This window comes from Chlorocebus sabaeus, chromosome 21 (assembly GCF_047675955.1).
Source record: "Chlorocebus sabaeus isolate Y175 chromosome 21, mChlSab1.0.hap1, whole genome shotgun sequence".
NCBI lineage: Eukaryota > Metazoa > Chordata > Mammalia > Primates > Cercopithecidae > Chlorocebus > Chlorocebus sabaeus.
In genome coordinates this window covers 1,719,704-1,732,889 of record NC_132924.1, presented here as the reverse complement: position 1 = coordinate 1,732,889, position 13,186 = coordinate 1,719,704, and the positions used below count along the sequence as shown (strand labels likewise).

The 13,186-nt window shown below is 48.3% G+C and overlaps 1 protein-coding gene across 17 annotated transcripts in view; it reads left to right on the top strand.

The window, feature by feature from the left end:
• The first annotated feature begins 34 nt into the window (after positions 1 to 34).
• Positions 35 to 13,186, top strand: part of LOC140708540 (receptor-type tyrosine-protein phosphatase alpha-like) — a 47,823-nt gene continuing 34,671 nt past the window's right edge. For 6 of the 17 annotated variants that reach the window (XM_073008728.1, XM_073008723.1, XM_073008726.1 and 3 more), the window contains exons 1-2: positions 54 to 369; positions 12,825 to 12,959. Coding sequence is in view for 2 of the 17 variants with exons in the window: in XM_073008732.1 (XP_072864833.1) it covers positions 317 to 369; positions 3,547 to 3,643; positions 12,825 to 12,959 (285 nt within the window). In the remaining 15 variants the exon portion in view is untranslated. Of the gene's footprint in view, positions 370 to 3,538; positions 3,644 to 12,824; positions 12,960 to 13,186 lie in introns of all 17 variants that reach the window. The other 11 variants (XR_012090142.1, XR_012090141.1, XR_012090140.1 and 8 more) reach the window with 8 other exon arrangements.

Here is a 13,186-nt window from a genome sequence, read left to right as displayed (position 1 = left end):
GCGCGCTTGTGACGTCGCAGAGGCCCGCTCCTCACTCGGAGCCAATCGGAACTCGCGGCAAGGCTGCAGGTCTTCCAGGAGCGCTCATGCGCGGACGGCTGCCCGCAGGCGGCCGGGGGGATGTAACCGGCAGCTGAGCTGGCCTTTTTGTGTCCACAAGCTTCGGCGCGGCTGCGGCCGCCCATAAGCTACCGGGAGGAGCTTTACGACTTCCCCGCCTGCAGGGCCGGGTGTAGCAAGGGCCAGACGCGTCACGAGCAGGCGCTGCGCCCCAACCGGCCGGCTCCTGGCGGGCCGGTTGCGGAGAAGCTCCTCAATGGCCAGCGGCAGCTGCAGTCCCGGCCGTGCACTCGCCTCACCTGATCCCGGGTACGTGCATCCCACAACACCTCCCCCAGCCAGGGCCCGAGGACCCCCGGGAACGTCCCCAGCCACCTGGCGCGGCTCATCCTGGGCAGGGTAGGCCCCCTCTGAGGTTGCCCCGCATTAGGGAGCTGCACCGCCGAGCTCAACCTCTCACGGGCCGTTGTAATCGCATTAAGCCTTTGAAACTTTGTAGCGGTGTAAAAGGGGTTAGAAAACGAAGAAAACATCTTTTTAAAAATATAAGCGATCGGTCGGGCGCGGTGGCCCACACCTGTAATCCCAGCATTTTGGGAGGTCGAGGCGGATGGATCACGAGGTCAGGAGTTCAAGACCAGCCTGGCCAGCATGGTGAAACCCGGTCTCTACTAAAAATACAAAAATTAGCCGGGCGTGGTGGCGGGCGCCTATAATCGCAGTTACTCGGGAGGCTGAGGCAGAGAATTGTTTGAACCGGGAGGCATAGGTTGAAGTGTGCCGAGATCGCACCACTGCACTCCATCATGGGCGACAGACCGAGACTTTGTCTAAACAAATGTGTATGTGTGTGCGTGTGTGTATGTATATGTGTGTGTATGCTTGTATGCGAGTATGCGATCGAGCCCGGGAGGTTGAGATTACAGTGAGCCGAGATTATATAAACGATCAAGCAGAGGAGGTTGAGGTTACAGTCAGACGAGATTGCGCCATTGCACTCCAGCCTGTGTGACAGAGGGATACTCTGTCTCTAAAAACTTACATGCAAGTGAGAACTTTTCTTCCAGCGCTCATGCTCAGACTGAAGAAAGTAATTGGGCCGGGCCCAGTGGCTCACGCCGGTAATCCCATACTTTGGGAGGCCGAGGCGGTGGATCGCTTGAGCTCAGGGGTTCCAGACTAGCTTAGGCAACATGGTGAAACCCTGTCTCTACAAAAATACAAAAAATTAGCTGGGCATGGTGGCACGCGCTTGTAGTCTCTGCTGCTTGCAGGGCTAAGGTGGGAGGATCCCTTGAGCCCAGGAGGTCGAGGCTGCACCTCCTGGCCTCAGGCAATCCTTTTCAGCCTCCCAAAGTGCTGGGATTACACTGTATTTTAATGCTTTTTTTGAAAATGGAAACTTTTACAGGGAATTCACTTCCTTCAAGCTAGTGATAAGGAAATGATGCTATTCTGTTTTGTTTTCTGTGTGTGCGTGTGTGTATGTGTGTGTTTTTTCGAGACAGGGTCTTGCCCTGTGCCCAGGCTGGAGTGAGGTGGTGAAATCATGGCTCACTGCAGCCTTGACCTCCGGGCTCAAGGAATCCCTCCCCGTCAGCCTCCCCAGTGGCTAGGACTACAGGTGCATGCTACCATGCTTGGCTAATTTTTTTTTTGAAATGGAGTCTTATTGTGTCTCCCAGGCTGGAGTGCAGTGGTGCAGTCTCGGCTTACTGCAGGTATGTCTCAAAGCCCTGACTTCAGATGGTCCTCCCACCTGGGCATCCCAAAGTGCTGGGATTACAACTGTGATCACCGTGCCCAGCGATTTTGCTCATTTTAGATACTATAACTTTTTAAGTTTTTTTTTCCCCTGAGATGGAGTCTTGCTTTGTTGCCAGGCTGGAGTGCAGTGGCATGATCTCGGGACACTGCAACCTCTGCCTTCTGGGTTCAAGCGATTCTCCTACCTCAGCCTCCTGAGTAGTTGGGACTACAGGTGTGCACAACCACATCCAGGAGCTCAAGGCTGCAGTGAGCCATGATAATGCCACTGCAGTCCATCCTGGGCAACAGAATGAGACCCTGACTCCACAAATAAATAAATCAACATCATGTGATCTGTACCAGGATACAGGCAGGTGCTATTATCCCCACTTTTCATCCTCAACTCTGAGTTGAGTCATCCATCAACTCTGATGACCTTTACGTTCACTCCCCTTAAGCCATCCACAGGAACAGCTACTTCACATAGAAAAGTCAATCTCAGAGGGTTGAGTAATTTGCCCAATTACTGTAAAAGGTAGAGCTTCAGTTATCACCCAGGTACATCTGATGCGAGTATTCCCTCTCCACCCCTCTGTGTGGCTTTTAATTTTTTTTGAGATGGAGTTTCACTCTTGTTGCCCAGGCTGGAGTGCAATGGCGCAATCTCGGCTCACTGCAACCTCCACTTCCTGGGTTCAAGTGATTCTCCTGCCTCAGCCTCCCGAGTAGCTGGGACTACAGGTGCATGCCACCACACCTGGCTAATTTTTGTATTTTTAGTAGAGACGGTGTTTTACCATGTTGGCCAGGCTGGTCTCGAACTCCTGACCTCAAGTGATCCACCTGCCTCTGCCTCCCAAAGTGCTGGGATTACAGGCATGAGCCATCACACCTGGCCCCAGTACATGTATTTTGAATGAGTGAATGAATGGACACTCAAAAAAATGTTAGCTATTAGCATCTTTGCACAAACAATAGGCCCACAGCAAATATCTTTTCCCAAATAAAAAGGAAGTCCTCACCACAGAGATTAATTATTTCACCACTCCAGAAAAAAAGACAAAAACTTTTAAAAGAGTGTTTTGTGGACCGAGCACGGTGGCTCACACCTGTAATCCCAGCACTTTGGGAGGCCAAGGCGGGTGGATCACCTGAGGTCAGGAAGCCTGATCAACTTGGAGAAACCCCCATCTCTACTAAAAATACAAAATTAGCCAGGCATCGTGGTGCATGCCTGTAATCCCAGCTACTCGGAAGGCTGAGGCAGGAGAATCGCTTGAACCCAGTACGTGGAGTTTGCGGTGAGCCAAGATCGCACCATTGCACTTCAGCCTGGGCAACAAGAGTGAAACTCCGTCTAAAAAAAAAGAAGTGTTTTGTGGTGGAGCACGGTGGCCCATGCCTGTAATCCCAATGCTTTGGAAGGCCAATGTGGGAGGATAAATTGAGGTTAGGAGTTACAAACCAGCCTGGGCAACATAGCAAGACCCCTTCTCTACACAAAATAAAAATTCAAAATTAGCCAGGCGTGGTGGCACACAGTGTTGCCTTAGCTATTCAGAAGGCCAAGACACAAGGATTGCTTTAGCCCAGGAATTCAAGTCTACAGTGAGCTATGATCGCGCCACTGCACTCTAGCCTGGGAGACAAAGAAAGACCCTGTCTGAAAAAATCATGAATGAAATCTTGCTTTGCCCTCTGTTCTCTGAAATCCTTCTGCTTTCCTGAGGATGTCAGCATCGACATGGATGAGCATGCAATTCGCCTGACTCACCATCCCACGTCTTCCTCAGCTCTGATGACCTTTGCTTCCACTCCCCTTAAGCCACCACAGGTACGGCTCTGGTGATCCTTTTGGAGGGCTACATTTCTGAAACCTTAAACTCTGACGTTCTTTTTACTTGCCCTTTGTGGCCAATTCTATTTTCCAAGGTGACTGCAACAAGTTCTCGCAGGCTGGAGTGCAATGGTGTGATCTTGCCTCACTACAACCTCTGTCTCCAGGATTCAAGTGATTCTCCTGCTTCAGCCTCCCAAGTAGCTAGGATTACAGGCATGTGCCACCACGCCCGGCTAATTTTTGTATTTTTAGTAGAGACAGGGGTTCGCCATGTTGGCCACGCTGCTCTCCAACTCCTGACCTCATGATCTGCCCACCTAGGCCTCCCAAAGTGCTGGGATTACAGGTGTGAGCCACCACACCCATCGGTATAATTTTGAAAATACTTATCCATGTTGTAGCATGTGTCAGTAATTCATTTTAGTAGTGTTCCATTGTAGGGATATACCACAATTTGTTTAGCTATTTATCTGTTGATGAACATTTGGGTTTTTTCTAGTGTTGGGTAGTCACAAATAAAGCTGCTATGAATATGTTTTCATTTCTCTTGGATAAAACTCAAAGATTGGCATTGCTGGGTCTTTTTTTTTTTTTTTGAGATGGAGTTTCACTCTTGTTGCCTAGGCTGGAGTGCAATGGCTCAATCTCGGCCCGCTGCAACCTCCACCTTCCGGATTCAAGCAATTCTCCTGCCTTAGTCTCTCTAGTAGCTGGGATTACAGGCATGTGCCACCAAGCCCAGCTCATTTTGTATTTTTAGTAGAGATGTGGTGTCACCATGTTGGTCAGGCTGGTTTCTAACTCCTAAACTCAGGTGATCTGCCTGCCTCAGTCTCCCAAAGTGCTGGATTATAGGCATGAGTCACCGCGCCCGGCCTTGCTGGGTGTTATGGTAAGTATATGTTTAACTTTACAAGAAACCGTGGGCCTAGTGTGGTGGCTCGCACCTGTTATCTCAACATTTTGGGAGGCCGAGGTGGGCAGATCACCTGAGGTTAGGAGTTTGAGACCAGCCCAGCCAACATGGCGAAACACTGTCTCGACTAAAAGTACAAAAATTATCCAGGTGTGGTGGCTCACACTTCTGATCCCAGCTATTCGGGAGGCTGAGGCATGAGAATTGCTTGAATCCGGGAGGCAGAGATTGCAGTGAGCTGAGATCGTACCACTGCACTCCAGCCTGGGTGACAGAGCAAGACTCCATCTCAAAATAAAAGATAAAATAAAATATAGTATAATTACATGGGCTGGGAACCCCAGCCCTTGTTACGGAGCCTCTTTGACTCTCCTCTGATTCAGAACCTTTTCAGAATCTACTGTGTACTCTTTCAATGCCTGGGGGCCTGAACAAATTTATCCCTACTACCAAAGCAAGTAAGCTTGGTTCTCACAACTATGCGTGACCTTCACAACCTCTGTACTGGCTTTTATTTTTTTTTCTTACACAGGTGAAGGTAAGAGGTCAGTGCTAACAAAAGGTGAAGGAAGCAAGGTGATCTTAGAAGCCTCTTGAAAGATACAGAGATTGAGAAGTTGGGAAAGCGTTTGTTTGGGCAAGGAACTTTTTTCCTCTTATCTAAAATCAGGCGTTCGAAGGCTGGCCCTGCAGGAAAACTTGCTTTTGTGCTTTGGAACTATTGGCAAGAAGGCCTTGTCAGTGGTGGCTTTTTTTTTTTTTTTTTTTTTTTTTTTTTTTTAAATCAGTTGGTCCTTTGCTTGCCCCAGATGAAGTAGCTGGGGCCAGCCAGGCAGAAGTTCTGTTCTGAGCTGCAGAAGGCAGTGGTCTGGATGGGGCCTGGAAGCCGCTGTGTCTGAGAATCTGAGAATAGACCTTCACACCGGCATGTCTTCTACCCCTGGCCCTGCCCTCTCCCTCCCTGTTAGAGCCAAATATGAAGAATCCAGAGTCCATTCTCCGGCAATGATTTTTCTGTGTGTGGAATTCTGATGTACACAATTTACTTTGAAGCAACTGAACTTAGTAGATTTTTTTCCCCTATAGCCACGAGAATGTTAAATACGCTTGTATTGTGAGTCACTCCTGGTGGAGACAATGAAAAGAGGAGGAAATTGGCCAGGCGTGGTGGCTCACACCTGTCATTCCTGCACTTTGGCAGGTGAATCACTTGAGGTCAGGAGTCTGAGACCAGCCTGGCCAACATGGTGAAACCCCATCTCTACTAAAAATACAAAAGAATTAGCCAGGCACAGTGGAAAGCACCTGTAATCCCAGCTACTCGGGAGGTAGGAGAATTGCTTGCACTTAGGAGGCGGAGGTTGCAGTGAGCCGAGATCACATCACTACACTCCAGCCTGGGCGACAGAGTGGGACCCTATCTCAAAACAAATAAAAAATAAAAAGGAGGAAATCAGAAGTGCACAGGGAGGTACAGCATTTTGCAGAGCAGGATGGGAAGAGCTAAAAGCAGCTGTGGTCGAGTTTGCTCAGCTGCTTAATCAAGCAGGGAGGGAGTTGATACTCTTGTAACCCAACGGGTGAAGGCCATCTCCCCTGGCCTGACCATTTCATGCTCAGCGTTAAAAGTCCTAAAATCCAGCTCGCTCTCCTAGCGAGGGGGTGGAAAAAGAATCAGCTTTCCAAGTAAATTCAATGTAAAGTGTGTCTCTAATATTCTATTTTGGCCAGCACGGTGGTTCACGTTTATAATCCCAGCACTTGGAGAGACTGAGGTGGGAGGATCATTTGAGGCCAGGAATTCAAGACGAGCCTGGGTAACATAGTGAGACCTCATCTCTACAAAAATAATAATAACATGGCTGGGTGTGGTGGTGCATGCCTGTAGTCTCAGCTACTCAGGAGGCTGAGGCGGGAGGATCCCTTCAGCCCAGGAGGTTGAGACTGTAGGGAGCTATGATTGCACTATTGGCACTCCAGTGTGGACGACGGAAAAAGAGACCTTTTCTCTAAAAAAATAAAAGCCAAAAATACTTGTTTCTTTCAGGAGGCAGGTGTCAACAATTCTGAGCTGTAAATCACGCCTAGTGGTCAGTTGGGGATGTGTAAATCAGTTCTAACTTTTAGTGGAGGAAATGTACATTTCCTTTCAAATTCAAGGCTGATGGTCTTGCTTTTTTTTTGAGACAGGGTCTCGCTCTGTCACCCAGGCTGGAGTGCTGTGGCCTGATCTTGACTCACTGCACCCTTGAACTCCTGGGCTCAAGCCATCCTACCACCTCAGGCTCTTGAGTATCTGTGACCAAAGGCGTGCACCACCATGCCCCACCAATTTTTTTTTTTTTTTTTTTTTAAGAGAAAGAATCTCGCTATGTTCCCCAGGCTGGTCTCAAACTCCTGGGCTTGAGCGATCCTGCTGTCTCAGCCTCCCAACGTGCTGGAATTACAAGTGTGAGCCACTGCACCTGGCCAATCTCATTGAAGCTAATGCTAGTGTCAGCAGTTGGAAAGAGGTTCAAGTACCTAGTTTGTCTTTTTTTTTTTTTTTTTTTTTTGAGATGGAGCCTTGCTCTTGTTGCCTAGGCTGGAAGGAATGCACTGCTGCGATCTCGGCTCACTGCAACCTCCGCCTCCCGGGTTCAAGTGATTTTCCTGCCTCAGGCTCCTGAGTAGCTGGGATTGCAGGCCCCCGACTAATTTTTGTACGTTTAATAGAGCCCGGGTTTTGTCATGTTGGCCACACTGGTCTGAAACTCCTCACCTCAGTTGATCCACCGGCCTCAACCTCCCAGAGTGCTAGGATTACAGGTGTGAGCCACCACGCCCTGCCAAAGTACCTGGTTTTTCAAATATGGCCAGTAATTATTTGTCTGATCATCTCAACAACATTGGAAGCCTCTGAAGATGGCGCCTATGCATTCCTCTCTCGGGTCTTATGTCAGGGTCCCTGGGGACTGGCTTTGAGGTTCTGGTGCCCGTCAGTCGTTTTCAGGAGCATTGCCCATTCTTAGTTATGTTGTGTTGCCTCATGCAGCTTCTTTTTTTTTTTTTTTCTTTTTTTCTTTTTTTTGAGATGGAGTTTCCCTCTTATTGCCTAGGCTGGAGTGCAATGGCATGATCTCGGCTCACCAAAAACTCTAATTCCTGGGTTCAAGCAATTCTCCTGCTTCAGCCTCCCGAGTAGCTGGGATTACAGGCATGCGCTACCACGCCCAGCTAATTTGGTATTTTTAGTAGAGATGGGGTTTCTGTATGTTGGTCAGGCTGGTCTTGAACTCCCGACCTCAGGTGATCCGCCCACCTTGACCTCCAAAAGAGCTGAGATTACAGGTGTGAGCCACCACGCCGGGCCTTCTCATGCACCTTCTTAAAAAGTGTTTTATCTTGTCCCACTTACCTCATTTTAGCTCCTCTTACACCATTTGTCTGGTTTCTGGCTTCCTCTTCACTCACCTATGGTTCATTCTCCATACTTAGTGGAATTACACTATGGTAAGTGCTGCTTCTCTGCTGATAGACATGCTGACTTCAAGACCTTATTAGCTTGATTCCTGCTGGACCAAAGCCAAATGAGTGGTTTCTTTTTAGTTTTTCTTATGTTTTATCTATTTTTTAAAGAGACAGGGTTTCACCACGTTTGCCAGGCTGGTCTTGAACTCCTAGCCTTAAGCAATCCACCTGTCTTAGCCTCCCAAAGAGCTGGGATTAGAGGCATGAGCCACCACGCCGGCCCTTGTTGAGTTCTTTTTTTTTTTTTTTTCTGAGACAGAGTCTCGCTCTTTCACCCAGGCTGGATTGCAGTGCAGTGGCGTTGTCTCGGCTCACTGCAACCTCCTTCTCCCAGATTCAGGCGATTCTCCTGCCTCAGCCTCCAAAGTAGCTGGAATTACGGGTGCCTGCCACCACGCCTGGCTAATTTTTATATTTTTAGTAGAGATGGGGTTTCACCATGTTGGCCAGGCTGGTCTTGAACTCCTGACCTCAAGTGATCCTCCTGCCTCGGCCTCCCAAACTGCTGGGATTACAAGCTTGAGCCACTGCACCCAGCCCCTTGTTGAGTTCTTAATAACTGCTTAGGTTCAACTCTATTTAATTCATAAAGTATTTAGCTCATGAAACATTTAACTAACACCTACTGGGTGCTGGGTGCAGAGATAGAAGATAATTCTTTTAGTCAAGGGGTCTGCCCTGGAAGAGCCTACATTCTCACAAAACCGGAGTGATTTATGGATTTTCTGGGTTGATGGGGTGGAAATAATGTGGTATAGGGGAGGTCACTTGATCTGCACCATGAAGAAATAGGCCTTTCCTCATGACATGGGGTATATGGTGATTCCAGGCAGAGGAGCAGCATTTGAAAGAGTGTAGAGGAATAAAAACCTGACATAGGCCAGGTGTGGTGGCTCATGTGTGTAATGCCAGCACTTTTGGGAGGCTGAGGTGGGCAGATCACCTGAGGTCAGGAGTTCGAGACCAGCCTGACCAACATGGTGAAACCCCATCTCTACTAAAAATACAAAAATTAGCTTGGCGTGGTGGCTCAGGTACTCAGGAGGCTGAGGCAGGAGAATCGCTTGAACCCAAGAGGCGGAGGTTGCAGTGAGCCGAGATCACACCACTGCACTCCAGCCTGGGCGACAGAGCAAGACTCTGTCTCAAAAAAAAGAAAAAAGCCCACATATGACATGCCTAAGAATCAAGTCCGACCAGGCGCAGTAGCTCACTCCGGTAATCCCAGCACTTTGGGAGGCTGAGGCGGATGGATCACCTGAGGTCAGGAGTTGCAGACCAGCCTGGCTAACACAGTAAAACCCCATGTCTACTAAAAATACAAAAATTAGGAGGACGTGACGGCACACACTTACAGTCCCAGCTACTGAGGATACTGAGGGAGGAGAATTGCTTAAACCCAGGAAGGGAAGGTTGCAGTGAGCCAAGATGGCACCACTGCTCTACACTCCAGCCTAGGTGACAGAGCAAGACTCCATCTCAGAAAAGAAAAAAAGAAACAAGTTCTTAGTATTCCTTGAGCCATAAATTGTACATGTGACCAGACACAGTTGCTCACGCCTGTAGTCCCAGCACTTTGGGACGCCAAGGAGCATGGACCATTTTAGCCCAAAAGTTCAAGACCAGCCTGGACAGTATGGCAAAACACCATCTCTACTAAAAATACAAAAATAAGTTGCGCATCGTGATGCATGCCTGTAGTCCCAGCTGCTCAGGAGGCTGAAGTGGGAGGATCGCTTGAGCCAAGGAGGCAGAGGTTGCAGTGAGCTGAGATTGTACCACTGCACTCCAGCCTTGATGACAGAGTGAGGCCCTAACTCAGAAAAAAATGTGAGTGTGTGTGTGTGTGTAAAAATGTGTGTGCATATATGTGTATTTGTGGGGAATGAGGTTGGTAAAATACATAGGCATAGGAGCCAGATCATGAAGGGCATAAATTGTGTAATAAAGACATTGTGTTAATTGGCTGGGTGCGGTGGCTGTGGTGGGATGCGATGACTCACACCTGTAATCCCAGCACTCTGAGAGGCCGAGGAGGTTGGATCAGCTGAGCTTAGGAGTTCGAAACCAGCCTGGTGAACTTGTTGAAACCCCATCTCTACTAAAAATACAAAAATTAGCTGAGCGTGCTGGCGGGCACCTGTAATCCCAGCTATTCGGGAGGCTGAGGCAGGAGAATTGCTTAAACCTAGGAGGCAGAGGTTGCAGTGAGTCAATATTACCCCACTGCACTCCAGCCTGGGTGACACAGCAAGACTCCTTCTCAAAAAAACAAAAAAAAAACACAAAAAGTATTACTAGACACTGAAATTTGCATTTCATTTTTATTTATTATTGGTATTACTTTTGAGACAGGATCTCACTCTGTCATCCAGGCTGCAGTGCAGTGTCATGGTTGTAGCTCACTGCAGCCTCAAACTCGTGTGCTCAAGCAATCCTTCTACCTCACCCTTCTGAGTAGCTAGTTCTATAGGTGTGTGTCACCACACCTGGCTAATTTTAAAAATACTTTTGTAGAGATGGGATCTTGCTATGTTGCCCAGATTGGTGTTGAACTCCTGGCTTCAAGTAAACCTCCAACTTCAGCCTCCCAAAGTGCTAGGATTATGGGCATGAGCCACTGCAGCCAGCCTGAAATTTGAATTTCATTAATTTTTACATGTCAAAAAATACAATTCTTCTATTGATTTTTTTTTTCAACTGTTTAAAATGTAAAAATCAGCCGGGCATGGTGGCTCACACCTGTAGTCCCAGCTACTCTAGAGGCCAAGATGGAAGGATCACTTGAGCCCAGGAGTTTGAGGCTGCAGTGAGCTATGATGGCACCACTGCACTCCAGCCTGGGTGACAGAGTGGAATTTGTCACCAAAAAAAAAAAAAAAAAAAATTCATTTTCAATCCCTGTCCTCTGCAGCTTGTGCAGCAGTATGCCTCGCAGAGTTTCTTCCTGTAACTTCACCATTTTCCTTCTCCTTCCCAGGCTCAAGTCAAGACATAAAGGTGGTGGTCCTGCAGGCTCTGTCCTTGGCGCTCTTCTCTTCTCCCTCTCTCTATTCTCCATGGACTTTATTTTTATTACTTTTTATTTTCTTGAGACAGGGTCTCGCTCTGTCACCCATACTGGAGTGCAGAGGCATGATCTCGACTCACTGCAGTCTCTGCCTCCCAGGTTCAAGCAACTCTTCTGCCTCAGCCTCCCAAGTAGCTGGGACTGCAGGTGCATGCCACCCTGTCTGGCTAATGTTTGTATTTTTAGTAGAGTTGGGGTTTTGCCATGTTGGCCAGGCTGGTCTTCAACTCCTGGCCTCAATTGATCCTCCCGCCTCAGCCTCCCAGAGTGCTGGGATTACAGGCATGAACCACTGCACCCAACCTCTCCCTGGACTTTAATCAGACCATGTCTTCAACTAGCACCTCTACATTGGCAATGTTGTGTATGTTAAGCCGTTATATTTAGCTCTGACCTTTCTTCTGAGGCTTAAAGCCTTTCCCAGTATCTGGAAGTTAAAGTCTAAACTCCTTAGCCTGGCCCTAGGACCCGCTTAGTCTGAACTCCTGATGCACTGCCAGGCCCCTGGGCCAAGCCACGGGATAGCTTCCAGCAGGTCATCTGCTTCCTCCTCCTTGTCTTTGCTCATGCTCCTCCCTCTGCCATCACAAGCCTCTCTCCTTGTCTCTGCCTCCCTTCCTCTCCTCCCAGCACATGCCAAATCAATGCCCTGCCCTTTGACAACCCACTCAGAGGGCCACTTACCTGTCAGATTCAGCTCAAATACCTTTCCCTCCTTTTCTTTTCTATTTTCTTTTCTTTTTTTTCTTTAGAATCAGGGTCTGGCTCTGTCATCCAGGCTAGAGTACAAGGGCGAAATCTTGGCTCACTGCAGCCTCCACGTCCCGGGTTCAAGTGATTCTCCTGCCTCAGCCTCCTGAGTAGCTGGGATTACAGGCATGCACCACCATGTCCAGCTAATTTTTTGTATTATTATTTTTAGTAGAGACTCAGTATGTCTATGTTGCCCAGGCTGGTCTCGAACTCCTGGCCTCAAGCAATTCTCCTGCTTTAGCCTCCCAAAGTGCTAGGATTACAGGGATGAGCCACCATGCCCAGGCTGAAGCCCTGTTTCATAGATAAGGCTAAACATTTTCCTGTGTGCCCATAGAGCCTTATGCACTTCTCCACTTTATTGCTTGCTTTCTTGCTGCAATTAGATCAAAAATAATTGAATACTGGTTCAACATCAAATATATATATATATTTGAGGCAGAGTCTTGGTCTGTCGCCCAGGCTGGGGTGAAGTGACACGATCTCAGCTCACTGTAGCCTCTGCCTCCTGTGTTCCAGCAATTCTCCTGCCTCAGCCTCCCAAGCAGCTGGGATTATAGGCGTGCACCACCATGCTTGGCTAATTTTTGCACTTTTTTTAGTAGAGATGGGGTTTCACCATGTTTGCCAGGCTGGTCTCAAACTCCTGTCTTCAGGTGATCTGCCCACCTCAGCTTCCCAAAGTTTTAGAATTATAGGCATGAGTCACTGCACCCGACCTGTTAATGTTATTTTCAAACAAACCTTCAAAAGTTTATTCCAACGCCTTGCTCTCATAGCAGCAAAGCCTGTCTGTTGCACAGTGGGTCTCTTGGTAGCATCTTCCTGTTGGTGGATGTGGATATTGTGCAGACCTGGGGCAGTAAGGCATGTTAACCTCGAGGACATTGGACCTGGCTGGCCTGACTGTTGGGTCTCCCTCCTAGGACACGGTGAGCCATGGGCAGGATGGTGCCTTTCAAAGCTGCTCTGACGGAGCGCTTAGACCTAATCCAGCCCTCCAGGGAGCAGGTGCAGAGACTCATAGCAGAACACCTTCCACACCTGACTCCCAGCATAAGGTAAGAGGAGCCCTTGCTGCAGGTCTATTTCAGGACCAGTGTTGGGGGGCACATCCTTCTGACAGCATCTAACTATTGCTGTAGACCGTGCTCTGGGTGGTTTATTTATTTTTATTTTTTAATTTTATTATTATTTTAAAAAATGTATTTATTTTATTTTTTCGAGATGGAGTCTCTCTATGTCACCCACGCTGGAGTGCAGTGGCATGATCTTGGCTCACTGAAAG